General features: G+C 42.1%; 1 protein-coding gene across 1 annotated transcript in view; it reads left to right on the plus strand.

Moving 5' to 3' along the window:
* ccdc146 (coiled-coil domain containing 146) overlaps positions 1-22500 on the plus strand; it is a 98602-nt gene that overhangs the window by 73579 nt on the left and 2523 nt on the right. Inside the window, exons 17-18 of the mRNA XM_076297461.1 lie at positions 13796-13933; positions 19926-20174. Of these exons, the coding sequence (XP_076153576.1) occupies positions 13796-13933; positions 19926-20174 (387 nt within the window). The remainder of the gene's footprint in view (positions 1-13795; positions 13934-19925; positions 20175-22500) is intronic.

Below are 22500 nucleotides of genomic sequence, written 5' to 3' on the forward strand. Positions count from 1 at the left end.
TACGCCCCAAACACACCCATATGACTGATTAAAAAACCTAGGAACACCTTGTTGCGCCATGCGCTCCACGTTTGATAACGAAACCCCTCCCAATGTGAACTGGACATCCTACTAAATTTGAATAGACTTTTGACGAGTGACGATGCACTTTAGAATGTCATGATAGGGCCCTAAGGGCGTTTTCATCAGTTAACTTCATTCAACTGCGCTTGTGATTGAAGTATGTTGTTCAGGCAATAAATTGTTACAATGTTGCAAACAAACTTTAGTCCGGTTTCACACACGCATTACAGTGGGCATCGCTTTCAAATGGCCACTTCAGTTGCGCATTACGAGGCGTGAAGCTGCGTAAAGCTTTAGTACCACTTTCAGCCACTGTGCGTCGCTCTACCACTGTACATAGCTCTGTCAGTAGCCTGACTGCCGCCCCTTCTGAAAAAGCAGGAGGCTAGGCTACCTTTAAACGTAATTGTTACCGAGAGGTATCCCAGCCTACGAATTCAATAACAAAATAAATCGTAATTAAACATTACCTCGATTAAGGCTACTTGGGTATGGCTTAAGGCTTGACTACACGGTGGTAGCGAAAATCGAAATCTGCTTTTGATAGCCTACCGGTGCCGCTCCACAAAATGAAAAAATATATTAATTTGCTGTCTATGTTATTGTCAGTGTTGGGGGTAACGCAACTACGCAAATCAAAACAGTGTCTTAATTTGCCCTACTTCTTGACTGCAATGTAGTCAATTGACTGCTTGACATGTCATTTTTATTTTTCTGTACAATAAACAAATACATCTGCTTTATGCCGCAGAATTACATTCATATTTGGCTGACTGCAGACGCGCCACTTCCCTCCCCATATTCCAAGATTAAGATAGTAGCCTATACAAAAAGCACTTCATACTATCATAAAAAAATAGTTCAAACGAATAGCTATTTGCAATTTGACAAAACACTGGTCCTCATTTTGCGAATGCGAGGACGATATGAGCCTGTTGCATTTAGTTAGATGTCCGAGTCACGCATAATGTTTGAAAACCACTGGCTCGTAATCACAATAATTTAACACACGACAGTTGGATAGCCTACTTCATCATGTCCCCATGCCTACATTTTTGTGAGTAGCATAGAGATCGTTAAAAACAATAAAGTATGGCTCTCCGTTTGGGACATCGAAAACTTATATTTTTAATAGACTACCGTCGAAGATGCTGACTTGCAAAAGCCTCGGGATAACACGTTATCTCCACTATCATGAGTCATGCCCCTTGATCAAAGTGGGGAATGAAATAAAAGTTTGAGAACCACTGGCTTAACAAGTTACCTGCAGTCCAGAACACAGAATCTGTTGCAATATTCTGATGATCGGCGATGATATCAGCAAATGTTTGTTTTCCAAAGTAAGAATTTCATTTCACCATGCACCTTCGACAATGAAAAGCTCATTACACTTGTTATCATTACAATCATTATTCTGTGTCCTAAAACTGGCATATTTTATGGCATTGTGTCATGTAAGTTCGTTGCAAAATCTAGAGAAATGTGTGAGGTGGTCAGCGGGATTGTGTTATTACTTGAACATTCCACACTATCCACAGCTGTGGTAGGCCTATCAGGGGCAGGAGGGTTACTGTTAGCGCAGGCTTTATATAAAATTCTTCAACAGAAGGCCTCGAATGTTGTCTTGTTTGTAGGCTAGGCCTTTTTATTCAGTTATTAATCATCTTCCGTCCTTCGCACTACTTGTGTAGTGCACGCATTCTCCGACCTGTCACCTGTCACTCATCATCGGAAGAGAGGTGTTTGGAATTCCCGCGTTACAATCGTCAGCCAATCAAGGTGGTCACTTCAGTCAAGCTCGTGCATGAGTAATGACGTCATCCATAGCCACGAAGACTCACTCCTAGTTTAGGAGTTGTCTGAAAGGCTTTGTGAATAACTTTTAAGAGAAAACTCCAAGCTAAAATCTTTAAGTGCGATTTAGGAGTAGCCTACTCCTAGTAGTAAGATAAAAGCCTTTGTGAATAGCCTACGGCCCCAGTTATTCATCATCTTCCGTCCTTGTGTAGCGCACGCATTCTGAGACCTGTCACCTGTCACTCATCATCGTAAGGGAGGTGTTTGGAATCATGCCCGCGTTACAATCATCAGCCAATCAAGGTGGTCACACTTGCCCATTTACCCAAATTGATGGTCGAATATTACTGATGATCATTGTTATTTAAGAACATGCAGTGTGCATAGGGTACCAAAAACATCTTGCTCGTAAAAAAGCATCATAACGCACATTCTGGCGGGTCTGTTATTTACTGTAGGCTGCGCAAACCACAGGCCTTTATTTTGGGCAAGCCTGCATTCATTCATTCATTCATTCATTCATTCATTCAACCTTTATTTATTCTCGGAGGGTCATTGAGGGAAGCCCTCATTTTCAATGAAGCCGAGATTACAGAAGCGAAGCAAATCGCTCCAAATGAATAAAGAGTAAGGTAAAACAAATAGCCTAGTAGCCTAATGAAACATAGGCCTATGGATTGATGTAGTAGCCTACCTTTGCAACATTATTAAATTAATCTGTCACCATATGCCTAGGCTATGTTTGCAAAGAGGAGAACATTTTAATTTGATTCACAATGAAACGTTACATTTCATTTACATGTTAACAATGAGTAGTTTTGGTTGTTGTTGGTGGCGTTATTGCATCCCTTTTATGAATGCTAAATTGTTCCCTCGCAATTGGAAGCTCCTGTTGCGCATAGGCTACGCATTTCAAAACATCGCAACGTAAAATGCCACAAAAAAGCTGTTTATGAATAGGTCTTAGTGAGTTAGGAGTCCTCTCGACTTAAGCTGTGACTTAGGTGCTAGTTTTAGGTCTAAAATGCTTCGTGAATTACTTTTTGTGAAAAAATTAGGAGTCCTAAAGTTAGGAGTGACACGCCCATTATTTTTAGGAGTTGCTCCTAAATTCGCCAGTTAGGAGCTACTTTTAGCCTTAAAATTCTTTGTGAATATGGCCCCTGAATAAAAAGGCCTATAGCCTAAATGAATCAAGGCAAAACAAATAGCCTAGTAGCCTAATGAAACATACAGATTGATGTAGTATCTTTGTAACATTATTAAATTATTCTGTTATGCATACGTTTGCATTTTAATTTGATGCACAATAATGTTACATTTCATTTACATGTTGACAATGATGAGCCTAGGTTTGGTTGTTGTTGGCGGCGTTATTGCATGTTAGTTATGCCTACAATGCAAAATTGCTTCCTCACGATTGGAAGCTCCTGTAGCTGCATAGGATTTCAAAACATGGCAAAATGCCGCAGGTTTGTGAATAGGTCTGTGAGTAAGGAGTCCTCTTGACTTCTTTTAAGCTGTCAGAGGTGGGAAGGTGTGATTTGTTGGGGGCAGGGCGGATTAACTTGGCACAAATGTCTGATGGCCCCCCTTCCCCCCAGCCAACGTGAATCGGGTGGTTAGTTAATAGGCCTATCGTGAAGATTTTTCCTGCCATCTAAGGCACGAGCGCATCTGTGAGGCCAAGCCTCACCAAGTAGCTCGTTTGTTTACAACTAACATTCCATTTAATTAAACTGCTTTATAGGCTATGCCGAAATAGTTTTCAACATTTTGAATATTAGTGTCGGGTGAATTGAAATGTTCTCAAAGTAGCCTTATGGCTGAAAGCTGCTTGGGATCCCCCCCGTCAAGCAATATAACCATACAAACGCGCTTCCTGCACTCATTGTTTCAAAAGGAGTAATTTGGCTTTGTCAGAACTGAAGAGCTGTGGACGGCACAGCACGGCATGCCCAATGAAAATAAATTAACGCAACACAACACAGACCCCGCTTCTCTCACGGCAGTCACTGACAGTAACCTAGAATAAATGCATGGGGAAAAACACTTCCCCATGACAAAGACATCGTAAAACACTGAGGGCTGTATTTTGGGTCACCAGCGCATGGCGTAATACTCGTTATTCACCCGCGGAAAGTTGAATTCGGTATTTTGCACGTTTCTTTTTTAAGCATTGCGCCCAGGGGTGTGGCAATTAACAACCTAGGGAGGGGACTCACGCATTGTCTAAAAATCGCTATCATACACCACCTAAACCTGGTCAGAAGTCAATGGCGAGTTGTTCATATGCTATTTTAAGAGCGCATGTCAACAGTCATATTGGCAGGTGCACGCACCATCCTTCTATCATTCATGAACGCACACCAGCGCACGTCCATGCAAAGCATTAAATTGCACGATTACAATGGGAAACATAATTAGAATAAAGATATTACAAAATACTGTACATCTCATGATGAGTAGTTATTCACCATCATTTGCAAATTGGTAATGACGGTTAAAAGTGATTAGGGGAGAGGCGAGAGACACGTATGGAGCACAGCTGAAGACGCACTGTCACGAGATATAAGCAACTCCTCTGCAGGATAAATGTTGTTTTATTCAGTCATTTGAGCAATATTAGGGTAAGTGTTGCTTTTTCTAACCTATGTATGTGGTAACCCATTGTCAGTCAATAGTGAAAGTAACTGCATATAACTGTCTTGTCATTGACTGACTCCTTGGTGAAGTTAGTTTCACTTTGCCAATGAGTTCAAATAATAGACGAGTGCAAATGCGTGAAGGCTATGCTAGGTTTTAGTAAAGCATGGTTTAAGAATGACTATTCCATACGGTCTCGCAAGCAGCCCCCTTCAAATTCGCCGTTGAATGCCAAAATACCGATGCATTTATTTGACATATCGCGCGTTGCGCCGTTAAAGGGAATGACAGAGTCATTCTCATTGGTTTAAAATGATGTTACGCCCCAAACACACCCATATGACTGATTAAAAGACCTAGGAACACCTTGTTACGCCATGCGCTCCACTTTTCATAACGAAAGGGCACTTTTCCTTGCTCAAGGGCACTTCAGCCGCGGCCCACTGGTCGGGGCTCGAACCGGCAACCCTCCGGTTACAAGTCCAGAGTGCTAACCAGTGGGCCACGGCTGCCCACAACGATGGCATAAGGCATTTGGCTGAGCAACGGAGGTTAATATGCTCTATATTTTGTCCAAATGATGTCTGTCTATCATCGTTGCACTCGGAGAAAACCAGAATGTTTAATTTGTCCTGCGTTTCTTCTACGGCTGCAAACGGGATTCACTCGCAGTTAACCAAATATTTCTTTATTAGGGCAGGGCAGGCATATTTCTGGCTATTAAATGATTTCTAAACCAGTCTGCTAAAGTCTGTAGTGAAGTCTGTGTAGGGTTTTCCAGGCTCCATTTCTTTTTCTAGGCGGACCAAAATGCGTGGGAATTGAGCAGACAGCTCCCTCAGGTGTTTCGTTGTACCCACTGGAGTGACAGTTTCCCGGGGGAATTGCCAAATTGTGGATTTTGGAAACGAGTAATGACTGCAGCGAAAAAATAAGCTAGAAAATAATCTGATTTGTGGAGTTTGGAAACGAGTAATGACTGCAGCTAGAAAATAATCTGATTTGTGCAGCCATGTAGGCTACTCCATGTTTCACGATCCAGTGATCTTAACTCCCGTAATTCACTGCAAATAGACCGTTGGACCTGTTTGTGTCAGGTTTGCTTTCTCACCAGCAGGACCGCACCAGAGTTCGTTAAATGGTGCGGACCGAGACCACCTCTTTTTTGAGCTTTCGGACCGATCAATTTGGTGTGCACCTGAGTGAGATTGTTGCATTCCGACCGACACAAACAAACCAAAACAAGGGCTCAAAACACTTGAGTTTGATTAAAACGAACTAAAGGCTGTCGGTGTGAAAACGCCCTAAATCTCCACTGAGTGCGATTGTGAATTCACCTAGGCCTAAGAGTTTGATGTTGTCTTGGAAAGTTATTACTTGTCCGCAAGTTATTTCAGTTAGCATTATATTTTCCATGTGTCGCTGAAAGTTAAATTTTACATATACATTTTTTTTCCAAGGCCAAATGCAGCCATTAACAACGAGTCTGAAAGTGGACCGATTTATCAATCGTTCAATCCTTAGTGTAAACTGCGCCTTTCTCTGCCTTTCTCCGCCCATAAACGCAATTTACGAACTTCCACAACTGAATGGCAGCGCCTACATATAAGCGCCGTTGAATGAAGTTAACTGATGACAACATTAAAAAGAATCAAATGTTTAGCGATCATGAAATAATACCATACAAGATAAGATATAAACAAGCAGGGAGATAATAAAGATCAGTAGTTCTACTCAAACTACTTGTGCACATAGGCTATGGAAGATTGGTAAAATCTAGCAAGTAGGAAAGTTTAAGTGAATGAAAGTGAAAGTAAGACATTCGAAAGTTAAGGTTGCTTTTGGTAGTACAAATACTTTCACCACAAAAACTTGTAAATTGTAACTGCTCCTTGTAAGAAATTGCAAGCTTTGAACTTCTCCCTGCAAAACGTATGCTGATAGCAAGCTTGGATTCAGTCAGTGTGGAGTTTTGGCGATCTTTAAGAAGTTGTTTTGCACTCGGTTTATTAAGACAAGTGCCTTTAAAGAAAGTGCTTGAAACGTTTGCATACAACTAGAGCATTAACTCTGGAAGTTATAAGATGGCTGAGGAAGATGAACATAGATGTATCGAGGATACAATGGAACAGGGAAGGTCACGTAAGCTGACAGAGAAGGCGTTAGAGGAGAGATTGCAGAAGTGCATTGCATTGAGGAGACGAACGTTAGGAACTCTGGCAAGCAAAATAAAAGAGCTAGAGACAATGATGAGTGATGCTCAAAATATACATCAGGTGAAAAATATGATGGAAAATGATTTTGCAACATCTCTAAATGAGTTTAACCGTCTCAACAACGAAGTTGCAAATCTTTTGACTGAAGATGAAAAAACAATTGATCAAGAGAACTGGTTTGAACCTAAAATGGCAACTATTACAGAATTTATGAAAACGACTAAAAATTGGATTGCAACTAAGCACGAACCTATACAGCCAGTGGAAAATGTACTGCATGAAGAAAATAATGTGGTTGATTATCTGCAAGAAACTGTTAAACCAACTGACAGCGTTTCACAGGTAGGCCTAGGGGTCAGTGATGCTGCACATGCTCGCCCATGTGGATCACAAGTAAGTCGCACCTCAGTTGCGTCATGAGTATCATCAACAAGAGCTAGACAGGAAGCGGAACATGCAGCCTTGCTCGAACGCGCTGCAGCTCTAAAGAAAATGCAACAGCTTGAGTTTGAAACAGCTAGAATCAAAACTGAAAAGGAAGAGTTAGAGCTGGAAACTGTGTTAGCTGAGAGCAAAGCAAAATTAAGGGTGCTTAAATAATATGAAAGATCTGAAGATGGTTTGAGTAGCTACGCGGCAGTGCAAAAGCCACAAAGTGGAAACGTCAAGAAGGAAAGAATTAGCATTATGCTCCCACAACAAGCTAATACTAATATTCATATTCAACCGCAAACGAGGCACTCCCGAATACAACTACAGTCTCAACCAGTCTCCAATTACGTGCCCAATGCTCAACCTAACGGAGGTGACGACATACTAGCAGTTATGCAAAAACAGAATGTAATCACTGAGTTACTTGTAAAACAACAACAGCTATCTCAGCTACCCACAAAAGACATTCCTGTGTTCAAGGGTGATGCGCTACAATACAAATCCTTCATTAGGGCGTTTGAGCACGCAATAGAGCAGAAAACCACCAATGATCAAGATAAATTGTACTTCTTGGAACAATTTACGGCTGGTGAACCTCAAGAGCTTGTTCGCAGCTGTGCTCATATGACACCTAGCAGAGGCTACTGCGAGGCGAAGCAACTACTTCACAAGCAGTATGGGGATGAATTACGGATCGCCAGCACGTACATTGACAAAGCACTCAAGTGGCCTCAAGTGAAGTCTGATGATGGGAAGGCATTGAGCGCCTATGCAATGTTTTTGATTGGATGTCGCAATACTATGGAAGACATTGAATTCTTAGAGGAAATGGACAACCCAACCAACCTACGGACAGTGGTGTCTAAGCTACCGTACAAAATGAAGGAACGTTGGCGTGCTGAAGCTTACGATATGAAAGAGCGAAGAGGAAGGAGAGCAAAGTTTGCTGATTTGGTGAGCTACATAGACCGCCAAGCTAAAAAAGCAATGGATCCTCTCTTTGGTAATATCTCAGACAGCCGCTCAACCCCAAGTGAAAAGACTGACCAAAAGGAAAAGCATCATGGGAGGAAAGAGGTCCGTGGAAGCAGTTTCACGACCAATGTTTTCGCCGAAAGCAAAGGGCCTCAAGAAATGCATGTTAAGCCAGCGAACTCAGGTAAAACTCTGAGTGCCTTTGAGAAGCAATGTTTGTACTGTCAGCAGTCTCACACTCTTGCTTCATGTAGCAAGATCAAAGAGCAACCACATAAAGAGCGAGTGGATTTCTTAAAACTAAAGGGCTTATGTTTTGGATGCTTAGTTCCGGGTCATCTTAGCAAATTCTGCAAAAGAAGAATTGAGTGTAAAGAATGTGCTTTAAAGCATCCAGATATTCTGCACATAATAAAAGAAGCAGGTTCTGTCTCACCTGAAAAGAAAGATGGTCGTCATGGAAGCGAAGTATCATGTGCTCAAGTTTCTATTCTGCAAGAGTCCTGTGGCCTCACGGGGGCCGGAGAAGAGGAATGTGTGCTGTCAATAGTACCGGTGAAGATCAAATCGAAAAAGAGTGACAAGTGTATTGAAACATACGCCTTTCTGGACCCGGGAAGCACAGCAACGCTCTGTACAGAAGACCTGCAAAGGAAATTGAACATTAAAGGGAAACAGACACGAATACTTCTTAGCACCATGGGTCAAGACAAACCTGAAGAACAGAAGCTCATGAACAGTTTCGTCATATCAGACCTGGAAGTGTGCGGGCTGGAAGACACCAAATTCATTGAGCTACCAAAGGTGTTCACTCATAGCAACATACCTGTTCATACTGAGAACATACCTAAACAGTCAGATATCCAAAGGTGGCCTTATCTACATGTCATTAATGCTGAGGATGGAGGCCCTTATGCCGTGAAGACTGCCATTGGCTGGGTTGTGAATGGGCCTGTAAGAAAGGAACTGGATGCAATGAATGAAACGCCTAATGTTTCAGCAAACAGAATCTCTGTAATGGAGATTGAGAAGCTACTGGTCCAACAGTATAACACTGATTTTCCAGAGCGTAACTACGATGACCAAGATGAGATGTCTCATGAAGACAGTTTTTGCAGTCTGTGCAGAGAACGACAATTTTTGAGAACGGGCATTACAGCATTGGATTGCCACTCAGGAATGAGAAGCTCCAAATGCCTAATAACCGTTGTGCGGCAGAACAGTGCATAGCCTGTTTGCTGAGAAAGTTTAAGAAGAATCCTGAATTCTTTGAAGAGTACAAGGGCTTTATGGAGACCATCATTGGCAAAGGCTAAGCTGTACAAGTTCCAGTCCACCAGCTTAAACGTGACGACAACAGGGTGTTTTACATACCACATCATGGGGTGTATCACCCAAAGAAAAAAAAGCTGCGGGTGGTCTTCGACTGCACAGCTTTGTTTCAGGATAGGTCTCTGAATAGTGAGCTGCTCCAAGGACCCGACCTAACCAACACGTTAGTTGGTGTCCTTTTAAGATTTCCTGAGGAGCCAATAGCTATAATGGCAGACATCGAGTCGATGTTTTATCAGGTCAAGGTGCCGGAACGTGATGCAGACCTACTCCGTTTTCTTTGGTGGCCCAACGGCAAGTTGAATGAGCCTATGGAGGAATTCCGAATGACCGTGCACCTGTTCGGAGCCACTTCCTCACCAAGTGTCGCCTCATACGCACTGAAAAGAACTGCTGAAGATCACAAGGCTGATGCATGTCCAGAAGCTGTCCATACAGTCCTGCACAACTTCTACGTAGATGACTGTCTGAAGAGTGTAGCTGTAGAAGACGATGCGGTGACCTTGGCTAGCGATCTTCGTAATCTGTGTGCCAGTGGAGGCTTTGTTTTAACAAAGTGGATGAGCAATAGCAGGAAGGTGTTAATGTCAATCCCTGAAGTACATAGAGCCAGTGAAGTGAAAGACTTGGATCTAAGACATGATGCTTTGCCAGTCGAGAGGACCCTCGGTGTACAGTGGGATACAGAGACTGATACGTTCACCTACAGTATGAAGCTGCAAGACAAGCCGATGACCAGAAGAGGCATTTTATCAGTCGTGAATTCCATCTACGACCCCCTTGGCTTTCTGGCTCCGGTCATCTTGCCCGCTAAACTCCTGCTGAAATATCTCTGTAAAGAACAATACGGATGGGACGAGAACATTGGCGAAAAACACACTGAAGATTGGAAAAGATGGATCGAAGATGTCAGTCATCTCTCTACATTCCATGTGAGCAGGTGTTTGAAGCCTACAGATTTTGGATGCACTGCAGCAATACAGTTACATTATTTTTCAGATGCTTCAGAGTACGCGTATGGGACTGTGTCTTATCTGCTGCTAGAGAATAGCCAAGGTGAGAAGCATTGTGCTTTCCTCATGGGGAAATCGAGAGTGGCCCCACTCAAACTGGTCACAATCCCCAGACTTGAGTTGACCACAGCAGTTGTCGCTGTTAAAATAAAATAGAGAAGATGTTACATCAAGAGCTTCAAGTTCCACTGCAACGATCTGTTTTCTGGACAGACAGCATTACAGTGCTCAGATACATTGACAGTGAAACAGCTCGTTTCAAAACCTTCGTTGCGAACCGAATCTCGTTGATCCGAGAAGCAACCAAGCCATCGCAATGGAAGTACATCAGAACAACGGAAAATCCTGCAGATCAAGCCAGCAGGGGCCTGAAAGCGAAGAGTTTGGTGCAAAGAGGAACATGGATCAGTGGACCGGACTTCTTGCTGAACAAGGAATGTGACTGGCCGGAACAGCCTGTGCGAAGGAAAGAAAGCCTTCCAAATTATCCGGAAGTCAAGAATGGAGCTACGGTCAACATTATCAAGGTTGAAGAAAATATGGAGCCAATTAACAAGCTGATCAACTATTACTCGGACTGGCATAAACTAAAAAGATCAGTGGCCTGGATTTTAAAGGTGAAGGAAACTCTATTGAAACTGAAAGAGGAAAGAAAGGAAATATCAAGAATGATCAGACAAACTGAAACGGACCCTGAAAAGGAAAGATCAAAGTTAGAGCTACAAATGAAGAAATTAAGAGCAACAGAAAATAAATCACTTACCTTGGATGATCTGGTTGCCGCAGAATCAGAAATAATCCAATTCAGTCAAAGACAACAGTTTGGAGAAGAAATCAAAGTACTGAAGAAAGGAAAACAGCTCAGTCACAGCAGTCAGCTGTTCAAATTGGATCCGATTCTTCAAGATGGCATGTTAAGGGTTGGCGGAAGACTAAATAAGTCTGCTATGCCAGAAAATGCTAAACATCCAATAATTCTTTCGAAGCACAGCAGAGTTGCTACACTAATTGTGAGCGACATACACCAAAGAACAGGACACTATGGACGCAGTTATGTCTTGGCACAACTGAGATGCAGGTACTGGATCCCACAAGCCAATTCTGCAATTCGAAAGATAATCAATAAATGTACAGTGTGTCGCAGGATTAATGGAAAGGTTGGTGAACAAAAGATGGCAAACCTGCCTGAAGATCGGCTCTTGCCAGATAAGCCTCCTTTCACAAATACCGGTGTTGATTTCTTCGGGCCGTTTGATGTCAAGCGGGGCCGGGGTACAGTCAAAAGGTACGGCGTGATGTTCACTTGTCTCACTCTCAGTGCGGTGCACATCGAAGTTGCAGATAGCCTCGACACAGATTCCTGCATTAATGCAATTCGTCGTTTGGTGTGCAGGAGAGGTCAAGTCACCATCATGCGGTCTGACAACGGCACAAACTTTGTGGCCGCTGAAAGAGAGTTGAGAGAAGCCATTCAACAGCTGGATAATGACAGGATTGAAAGAGCCTTGCAGCCAAAGGGAATAAAGTGGATATTCAACAGCCCAGCTGCTTCCCACCAAGGCGAGGTTTGGGAAAGGCAAATTCGGACAGTGCGAAGAATCCTTAACTCCCTTTTGAAAGAGCAAGCAGTGAACGATGATTGTCTTCTGACAATAATGTGCGAGGTCGAAAGCATCATCAACGGCAGGCCGCTTACAACTGTCTCAGATGATGTGAACGATGTAGAGCCTCTAACACCCAATCACTTATTGCTGCTGAAATCTCAACCCAACATGCCTTCAGGGATTTTCAGCAAAGACGACTTGTACACAAGAAAGAGATGGAAGCCAGTTCAATATCTTGTGGATTTATTTTGGACTAGATGGACGTGGGAATATCTTCCACTTCTTCAGGAGCGCCAGAAATGGCTGAAGCCAAGAAGAAACTTCACAACGGGAGATGTTGTGCTACTAGTGGATGGTTCTTCCCCACAGAACTCTTGGCTCATGGGTAAAGTAGTTGAAACATTGCCGGACTCCAGTGGAACAGTACGAAGAGTGAAGATAAAGACCAAGACCAGCACTCTGGAAAGGCCTGTAAACAAACTGTGCTTGTTGGAAGAGGCGATGTCAGAAGAATAGAAGAGAGAAGAAACAAGTTGATAGTTTATGGACGTTTAGAAATTGTTTGGCTCTCAGTGTTTAAGTTTATAATTGCTTAGTCTTCCTGCCTAACCAATTAGGGGCCGGGTAATGTAAGAGCCAAATAGGGACTAGTTTATTTGGAATTATAATTTAGTTTAAAAACAGTTAAAATGGTAAAAATTATTTCATGAAAATGTATAAGAATGTAATAGTTTAAACTGCATAATTTAGTAATGTTTAGGTCTGATAACATTGCAATATTTTGAGCTTCCAATTAGACAGCAGTACGTCATAGCGTAATTGATTGGACGTAATTCGTTTTAGTTTGTCAGAGACGTTGGAAGCAATACAGTTTTTTGACCGTGCTTGCCATGCTTATGTATAACTTGTGTTTTATAAGTAAACATTTCAAAAGAAGATTTTTGGTTTGCTCGCGTTTCAAATACTGGTTGTAGACTGACTTCAAAAGGTGGTACAGAACAATTAGAACCAACAAGGTGCCACTACAACTGGTGCTCTAAATAGCGCTTCTGTTGTCTTTGAAAGGTTCTCTTATTGACGCATTGAACTGCAATTTGGATTAACACCTGCTTTTACAAGGCAGAAGTATTTAGGCGCAGAATAGACGTGCGCTTTCAGGAGCAGTCTTTACATACCGCGGAATACATAATTAGGCGCTCTTTACTCTTCCCCTCCCATCTTTTTACGCTAAACTCCCACTTTCCCCTGGATCCTCCCATGAATGCATATGCATGACATGACAAACGCAATCTGCCACTCTCAGCTCCCGCGACAGGCAGTTTGCGCTTTTACATCATTGCGACCTGATTGTACCTCACAATGATTTTACACAACAAATACGCCTGAAGTGGGCGCAAAAGCGTTAGTACATCTGGCCCTGAGTGTTCAATTAGTTTTTTCTTTGAAGCATATAGATCATTGTTCTTATTTATTAGTGCAAGAACAAATAATTGGCTTCCAGACGTAGATTGTGCACCTAGTGTGAGTGTGTGTGAGTGTGTGTGTGCGTGTAAACGGTCTGTGTGTGTGTTCTGTGTGTAAACGGTGTGTGTGTGTGTGTGTGTGTGTAAACGGTGTGTGTGTAAACGATGTGTGTGTGTGTAAACGATGTGTGTGTGTGTGTTCTGTGAATAAACGGTGTGTGTGTGTAAACGATGTGTGTGTGTGTGTGTCCCAGATGGAGCAGCGTCTGGCGGAACAAGAGGAGCAGCTGCTGGAGAAGGAGCTGGTGTACGACCAGGTGGGACGACTCTGCCAAAGGATCAGAGACAAGGCCGACAGCGGCACTCAGGACACGCTGCAACTCGCCAAGAAGGTCAGTCACGCACACACACACACACTCACTCACACGCACACATACATACACGCACACACACTCACTCACATATGAGGGGCCGTCTAGGCCTTAATTCATACTTGGTCTTTCACACACTATCATAATCTTGCACATACACCACTATACTCATGCACACTCACTATTATAGTCATTTTACATGTATGTATGAGAGGGTATAGTCGTAAATATGAGAGAGTATAGTAGTGTATGTGAAGGAGTATAGTAGTGAATGTGAGAGAGTATAGTAGTGTATGTGAGAGAGTAAAGAGTATAGTAGTGTATGTGAGAGAGTATAGTAGTGTATGTGAGAGAGTTTAGTAGTATATGTGAGAGAATATAGTAGTGTATGTGAGAGACTATAGTAGTGTATGTGAGAGACTATAGTAGTGTATGTGAAAGAGTATAATCGTATATGTGAGAGACAATAGTGGTGTATGTGAGAGAGTATAGTGGTGTGTGTGAGAGAGTTTGCATGAAACGGAAGGGAGTTTGCATGAAACGGAAGGAGTTTGATTTCTCAGTTCCTGATTGGTTTGTCAATGTCACTTCTCTCTAGCTAGCCAATTAAAATCAAGGAAGGGGCGGGACCTACACTGTCAACAATGTTCGTGTAGACCTAGTGGTCGAGGAAAAAATCAGTGAAGTCCTATGTGACTAAATATTAAACTACTACTGCAAACCGAATGCAAATTAGGCTACAAAGACATGAGGGGTGCCTATTCTATTGTAATAGCCTAGGCTACCAGCTCCTTTTGTCTGGCGAAGTCATATTTTAGTGAACTGAGTCCTGAAAAATTGCTGCCATTGCAGTTAGCTAGTTAGCTAGCATTCCAGCAACATTCCAAAAAGGACATGCATTACAGTTTGGCTGGCAGACGTTTTGGTAACCTTGTCTGCTGTTGCCAGTGACTCGTGAGCCTGTGTCCACATCGCTATTTTTGCACTGACAGCCAAAGATTCTAGAACAGAGCTCCGGACAGCGCTCCTTTCAGAGTGCTGGGGGTCAAGTGTTTATTGTTGCTACTTGCTAGGTTACCAAACTATCTACCAGCAGCATGTCGTTGCTGCCTGGCTTAATGCTAACTAACTAGCTAACTGAAATGGCAATCTTTCAGGACTTAGTTCACTAAACTATGACTTCGCCAGACAAAAGGAGCTGGCATTACAATAGAATATGTCACCCCTTGTGCCTTTGTAATTTGCATTCGGTTTGCAGTAGTAGTTTAATATTTAGTCACATAGGACTTGGCTGATTTTTTCCTCCAACACTAACGTTATACGAACTGTGTTGACAGTGTAAATGTTAGGTCCCGCAGCAATTTTTCAGGACTCAGTTCACTAAAATATGACTTCGCCAGACAAAAGGAGCTGGTAGCCTAGGCAATTACAATAGAATAGTCACCCCTCATGTCTTTGTAGCCTAATTCGCATTCGGTTTGCAGTAGTAGTTTAATATTTAGTCACATAGGACTTGGCTGATTTTTCCCTCGACCACTAGGTCTACATGAACATTGTTGACAGTGTAGGTCCTGCCCCTTCCTTGATTTTAATTGGCTAGCTAGAGAGAAGTGACATTGACAAACCAATCAGGAACTGAGAAATCAAACTCCTTCCGTTTCATGCAAACTCCCTTCCGTTTCATGCAAACTCTCTCACATACACCACTATACTCTCTCACATATACTACTATACTCTCTCGCATACACCACTATAGTCTCTCACATTCACTACTATACTCTCTTGCATTCACTACTATACCTTCTCGCATACACTACTAAACTCTCTCGCATACACTACTATACTCTCTTGCATACACTAGTATACTCTCTCGCATACACTACTAAACTCTCTCTCACATACACTACTATACTCTCTCACATGCACTACTATATTCTCTCACATATACTACTAAACTCTCTCACATACACTACTATACTCTTTACTCTCTCACATACACTACTATACTCTCTTACATTCACTACTATACTCCTTCACATACACTACTATACTCTCTCACATACACGACTATACCCTCTCATACATACATGTAAAATGACTATAATAGTGAGTGTGCATGAGTATAGTGGTGTATGTGCAAGATTATGATAGTGTGTGTAAGACCAAGTATGAATTAAGGCCTAGACGGCCCCTCATACTCACACACACATGCACGCACACTCATACATACACGCACACATACATACACGCACACACACTCACTCACACACACACACATGCACACACACACCGGCACACATGCACGCACAGTCACACGCACACACACTCATACATACACGCACACATACATACACGCACACATACATACACGCACACACACACACACGCACAGTCACACACATGCACGCACACACACACCCGCACACATGCAGTCACACGCACACAAACACTCACATGCAGTCACACGAACACACACACACACACACACATAAATACACGCACACACACACACGCACACTCACACACACACACTCACGCACACATGCACGCACACACACACACACACTCACTCACACACACTCACGCACACTCATACATACACGCACACATACATACACGCACACACGCACATTCACACGCACATGCACACGCACACACACCCGCACACATGCACGCAGTCACACACTCACACACATGCACGTGTCTGAACGTGTCTAAACTAAAAACTATTACATTGAGCAAAACCTCCAGACTTTCCATAATTTTGCACATTCTGGAAAACAGTATTTTATAATTAGGCCTACATATTTTTCCTGACTTCCAAGACCTAAATTTGCATTTATTTACATTTGCATGTATTCATTTAGCAGACACTTGTATCCAAAGTGACTTATATATTTAAATTATATCACAAAGTCCATTGTCCCTGGAGCAATTTGGGGTTAAGTGCCTTGCTCAAGTGCACAATGGTAGAAGCCAAGAATTGAACCCACAACTTTTCTGCCTGCTGCATGCTAGCCTAGCTCCTTAGGTCAGACCACCCCTGAGAATGTCAGAACAGCTTTTTTCTGACAGTTAAAATGCTACATAGTACATACTGCTGCTTTAAGTGTGTCTGGGTAGTACATACTGCTGCTTTAAATGTGTCTGGGTAGTACATACTGCTGCTTTAGATGTGTCTGGATAGGCGGCCTACAGATTCTATTGTTCACATTTCCCACCAACACCATCACAACCTCACATTTGCCACCAACACCATCACAACCTCACATTTGCAACCAACACCATGACAACCTCACATAATGCCACCAACACCAATCAAGCGCACCTTCCTTCCTCCATTATTATTATAACCACCAGCCTCTGATTTTAATCACCTCAGTTATCAATCAAAGCAAACAGGGGAAAAAATAGCAATACAATGATGAAAAACACTCAAATAAATAAATGTGCACATAAGTCTGAATGAAAAACAGCACTGGTTGAATCCTGGAAATATTGTAAACAAAGTAGCTTAATTTGCTAGTTTATCATAGTCTACTGGTTAGACTGTTCAGTTTCCCCACGTGTGTTTATGTTTCAAATTAATACTTTTTCTCCTTGGGACAGGCCCGTTTGAGTCTGGGAAAATACTTTTCCATTTGCATCGGGATTGAGATGATTAGAATTTAGCAGTCAATTTGAATGCAACAGTTTTGAACAAATTAGTGCAGAGTACTAATGATGCTAACCGGATTTAATATCAATTTAGCAGTCGTCTTTCACGATTGTAAATGTTTGGATTACATGTGCATGCTGAGGAGGGATGCGCCTGTTGAGAGGGAGAGAGAGTGCGCAAGGGGCAAGGACTCATTGAGAGTCTGTGTTGAGGTAGGCCTACTTCTATCGCCTAGGCTACTCTGGTCGAGTTGCACATAGCTACAATGCAAGATATATTTAGCCTATTATTTATGGACAACGTAAGGCGGGAGGTGTGTGTTGCTTTTAATTATCGAATGTTCTATCGAACGTATTTTTTATTGATATCGATTACATGTCTATTGCGATATATATCGCTATGGTTTTATCGCCCAGCCCTACTGGTGTATACATGTGTGTGTGTATGTATGTACATGTGTGAGTTAGTGTTGCACGGTGTATCAATACTAGAAAGGTATCACGATGCATTCACGCAAAAAAAGATACGATTTCCGACATTTTTCAGAATCGATACTTTATCAAAATAATAACGTTCTGTGTCTGTGTGGACTGCTCCCACTCTCCATGCTCCTTGCACGCAAGCAAGTGGGCGTGTCAAGCAGGCAGCGCTGAGTGAGTGAGTGCGCAGCCAACGTCAACATAGTTTTTTGTCGACAGTCCTCGGCTTGTGGATAAAACTAAGTGAATTCTGGAACTATTTCGGATACATCGCGGATAGTGAAGGCAAGCCATCAGGTACACAGAGGCCCGTTTGTAAAATATGTTTAAGTCATTCAAAAGCAATAGGCTACGCATAGAACTTGGCTAAGCACCTCGCAGACATATCCCAACATTTATAAAGAGTTCAAAGAACGACAGGTTAACGAATAGGCTATAGAAAACCCCACTACATGATTAGTGCCAAGTTCATCTCTTTAGTTTTAGTCTAGCCTAACTGAAACGAGCATGGTTTTCTTGGATAAAGCGAACCTTCCTTCATCAGTGTATTTTGACGAGAGATAACGACTGATCATATGCTAACATAATGAAAACGCAATGTTCACGCTAGTATAACATTACCATAACTTGCAAACGATCTATTTAATATTCGGTCAGTAATGTTTGTCATATGGCATGCAGACTGCAATTTGTTCAATAATTATTGCCCAGATGTAGGATAGGCTACCCGAAATGCGCTAATTAAAGCCCACAGCATACCACTGAAGCGTGTCGAGTCCTAATAATTATTGTTAAGTGGTATCAAATAATGTTATCAAAGAAATATACGTAATGTACACAGATATATTGCAACAGGTAGCCTAATGGTGTAGGCCTATCTGACGAAGACCTGGTTGGAATGTCGTACTTGTACACTAGTACCCTTTGCAACTGTCAAAGAAATCCCATAAACACGGGAAGGCCTAGGGTAGCCTACATCAGATGACCTATAGATTAGGCCCCTCTGCATAGCATTCAGTGATTTGCATGCAGTAATTTCAACACTGACCTTGATCTAGTCTACTTTGGCTATTTAAAGGTACTTTATTGCCAAAACGACACAATGTAAATTAACTATAACAAACAATAAAGGACTTACCGTAATCACACACAAATTACTATTTTACTGACTATAAAAAATAATAATTATGTAGGAAGTTTAGAACACAGAATTGACCTGCACACTACAAAAGTGCACCAAATTCAACACAAATGACTCAATACACTTGGAGGAGGTCTGCGTTCTTTCTTTTCCAGATATTTTAGGATTTTGCCGTGGTATCGTTTCAGTATCGAGCATCGAGATATTTATGGCAGGTATCGTATCAAAGTCATAATTTTGGTATCGTGACAACACTAGTGTGAGTATGTGTATGTGTGTGTGTGTGTGTGTGTGTGTGTATGTATGTACTTGTGTGAGTATGTGTATGTACGCTCCCTGCAGGGTCGTATTAAAGAGTCGACTCAGAGTCTAATGGCGCTGGTGTGTGTGTGTGTGTGTGTAGATGTGCTCCCTGCAGGGCCGTATTAAAGAGTCGACTCAGAGTCTAATGGCGCTGGTGTGTGTGTGTGTGTGTGTGTGTAGATGCGTTCCCTGCAGGGCCGTATTAAGGAGTCGACTCAGAGTCTAATGGCGCTGGTGTGTGTGTGTGTGTGTGTGTGTGTGTGTGTGTGTGTAGATGTGCTCCCTGCAGGGCCGTATTAAGGAGTCGACTCAGAGTCTAATGGCGCTGGTGTGTGTGTGTGTGTGTAGATGCGTTCCCTGCAGGGCCGTATTAAGGAGTCGACTCAGAGTCTAATGGCGCTGGTGTGTGTGTGTGTGTGTGTGTGTGTGTAGATGCGTTCCCTGCAGGGCCGTATTAAGGAGTCGACTCAGAGTCTAATGGCGCTGGTGGCAGAGCTGTCTATGCGTCAGGCGAGCACTATGACCCTGCAGCAGCAGCTGAGAGAGCGGGAGCAGGAAGTGGAGATGTGCCAGCGGCGCCTGGAGCAAGGCCTCCCCCCCTCCCCCGACACACACACACACTGGCTACACACACTCCGGGACCAGCGCCGCCGAGACAGGGAGCAGAGGGAGAGAGTACAGGTACACACACACACACACACACACACACACACACAGTGCTGTAGGAACTGTATAGGAGGCAAGGCTCACTTCACACATTACACCTACAAACCTTTGGGATATATAAACATATATCAAGTGAAGTCCACATATATATATATATATATATATAAACAAACATATAAAAAAACATATTTCCATATATCAAGTGAAGTCCACATATATATATATATATATATATATATATATAAACAAACATATAAAAAAACATATTTCCATATATCAAGTGAAGTCAACATATATATATATATATATATAAACATATTTCCTTATATCAAGTTAAGTCCGCATACATATAAACATAAAAAACATATATATCAAACATATATCAAGTGAAGTCCACATATGTATACTAGGTTTATACTAGGGCTGTCAAACGATTAAAAACAATTGACTAATTAATCTCATATTTTGAAATGAATTAATCTAGATTAATCGCAATTAAAAAGTACATTTTCTCCCTAAAGACTAAAGCTTCTTAAATGGCATATTAAATACAACATATATCACAAAATTAATGAGTAACCACAAAGGTAAAGGTAAAACACGTTTATATGATAATAATGACACAGTAATTTAATTTCTTAAGAAATTCCACTCATTTAATGCTGTTTAACTCATTTGTAAATGGTGCACTGTCACTTTAAACCCATTGTGCAATGATCTTAATATTTATTATTATTAAAGGAATTATCCGGAGTAAAATGCACTTTAGATCGATTTCCGGATGATTGGGGGTACATATGTTGAGTTGACATCAAAATTATGTCATTCGGATGTGTTTTGAGAAAGTTCGATTGTACCGTTTTCAGTCACAACTCGTAGCCTGGAAGTGAGCGGGGCATTTCAATTGCGCTATTTTCAAAACGCTATTTTTATACCTCTTCTACAGTTCCAAACAACATAACACTTACGTGGTAGTGAGTAGAGGGTCCCTAAAGCCAAACCGAAGTATCCCGAGGTCTTTATGTGGTCGAATAGAGAGTCCAGAATGAATTTCATCAAGCCAGTACCTTTCCGGGAATGTTGCCATCTTTGCCGCCACCTTGAGGGGAAAGTCCGTAGGAGTCTTATTGCTGTGTAACACGCTCTGGAAATTCACAATTTCGTCGCCGTTTTTAAAAAAAAAAAACATAGTCCAGTCCATACAACTTCATTTCAATTTCGAAAGAAATACTGGACTATGTTTTTTTTTTTTTTAAAACGGCGACGAAATTGTGAATTTCCAGAGCGTGTTACAACACACTCAGCAATAAGACTCCTACAGCAAAGATGGCAAAATTTCCAGAAAGGTACTGGCTTGATGAAATTCATTCTGGACTCTCTATTCGACCACATAAAGACTTCGGGATACTTCAGTTCGGCTTTAGGGACCCTCTACTCACTACCACGTAAGTGTTATGTTGTTTGGAACTGTAGAAGAGGTACAAAAATAGCGTTTTGTAGCGGCGCAATTGAAATGCCCCGCTCACTTCCAGGCTACGAGTTGTGACTGAAAACGGTACAATCGAACTTTCTCAAAACACATCCGAATGACATAATTTTGATGTCAACTCAACGTATGTACCCCCAATCATCCGGAAATCGATCTAAAGTGCATTTTACTCCGGATAATTCCTTTAAGTTGGCATAAACCGCTTTCATTCCTTTGGAAATAGAAGCATGCAATGACATGATGCTAGGTAGACATGTTCTGTTTGCAATTAAAAGTGAATTATGAGCCTGGTAGCCAGTAGCCACCTAGCTAGCTGAGTGGAATGCGTTTTAATCGGCATATCGTCATGTAAATAAGTTATTGAAGACTTCAAGACTCCATTACATTAAGGCAAAGACAACTCTTCATATTCTTGTCCATTATCCAAATCACAATGAGTGCAGCTAGTATGTCAAAGTGCCCTGACTTTTACTGTTTAACTGGTCAGTAGTGGGAACCGGATAACTCCGCGATCTCCTCTAACCTCGTCTTTGTTGCCTTCATGATCCTGTTATAAGTTTCTTATATTAAAAAGGAGATATCAATTATCATCAACAATGACAAGCCAGCTGGAACCTGCCACTCGTTTTCTCTCCCTCATGTGCACACACACAGCCGTGGCCTACTGGTTAGTGCTTCGGACTTGTAACCGGAGCGTTGGCGGTTCGAACCCCGACCAGTAGGAACGGCTGAAGTGCCCTTGAGCAAGGCACCTAACCCCTCACTGCTCCCCGAGCGCCGCTGTTGTAGCAGACAGCTCACTGCGCCAGGATTAGTGTGTGCTTCACCTCACTGTGTGTTCACTGTGTGCTG

Source organism: Alosa pseudoharengus, unplaced genomic scaffold, assembly GCF_046254945.1.
Source record: "Alosa pseudoharengus isolate Yale_2024_CS ecotype anadromous, Long Island Sound unplaced genomic scaffold, YU_APseudo_1.1 YU_APseudo_1.1_scf_20, whole genome shotgun sequence".
Lineage (NCBI taxonomy): Eukaryota > Metazoa > Chordata > Actinopteri > Clupeiformes > Clupeidae > Alosa > Alosa pseudoharengus.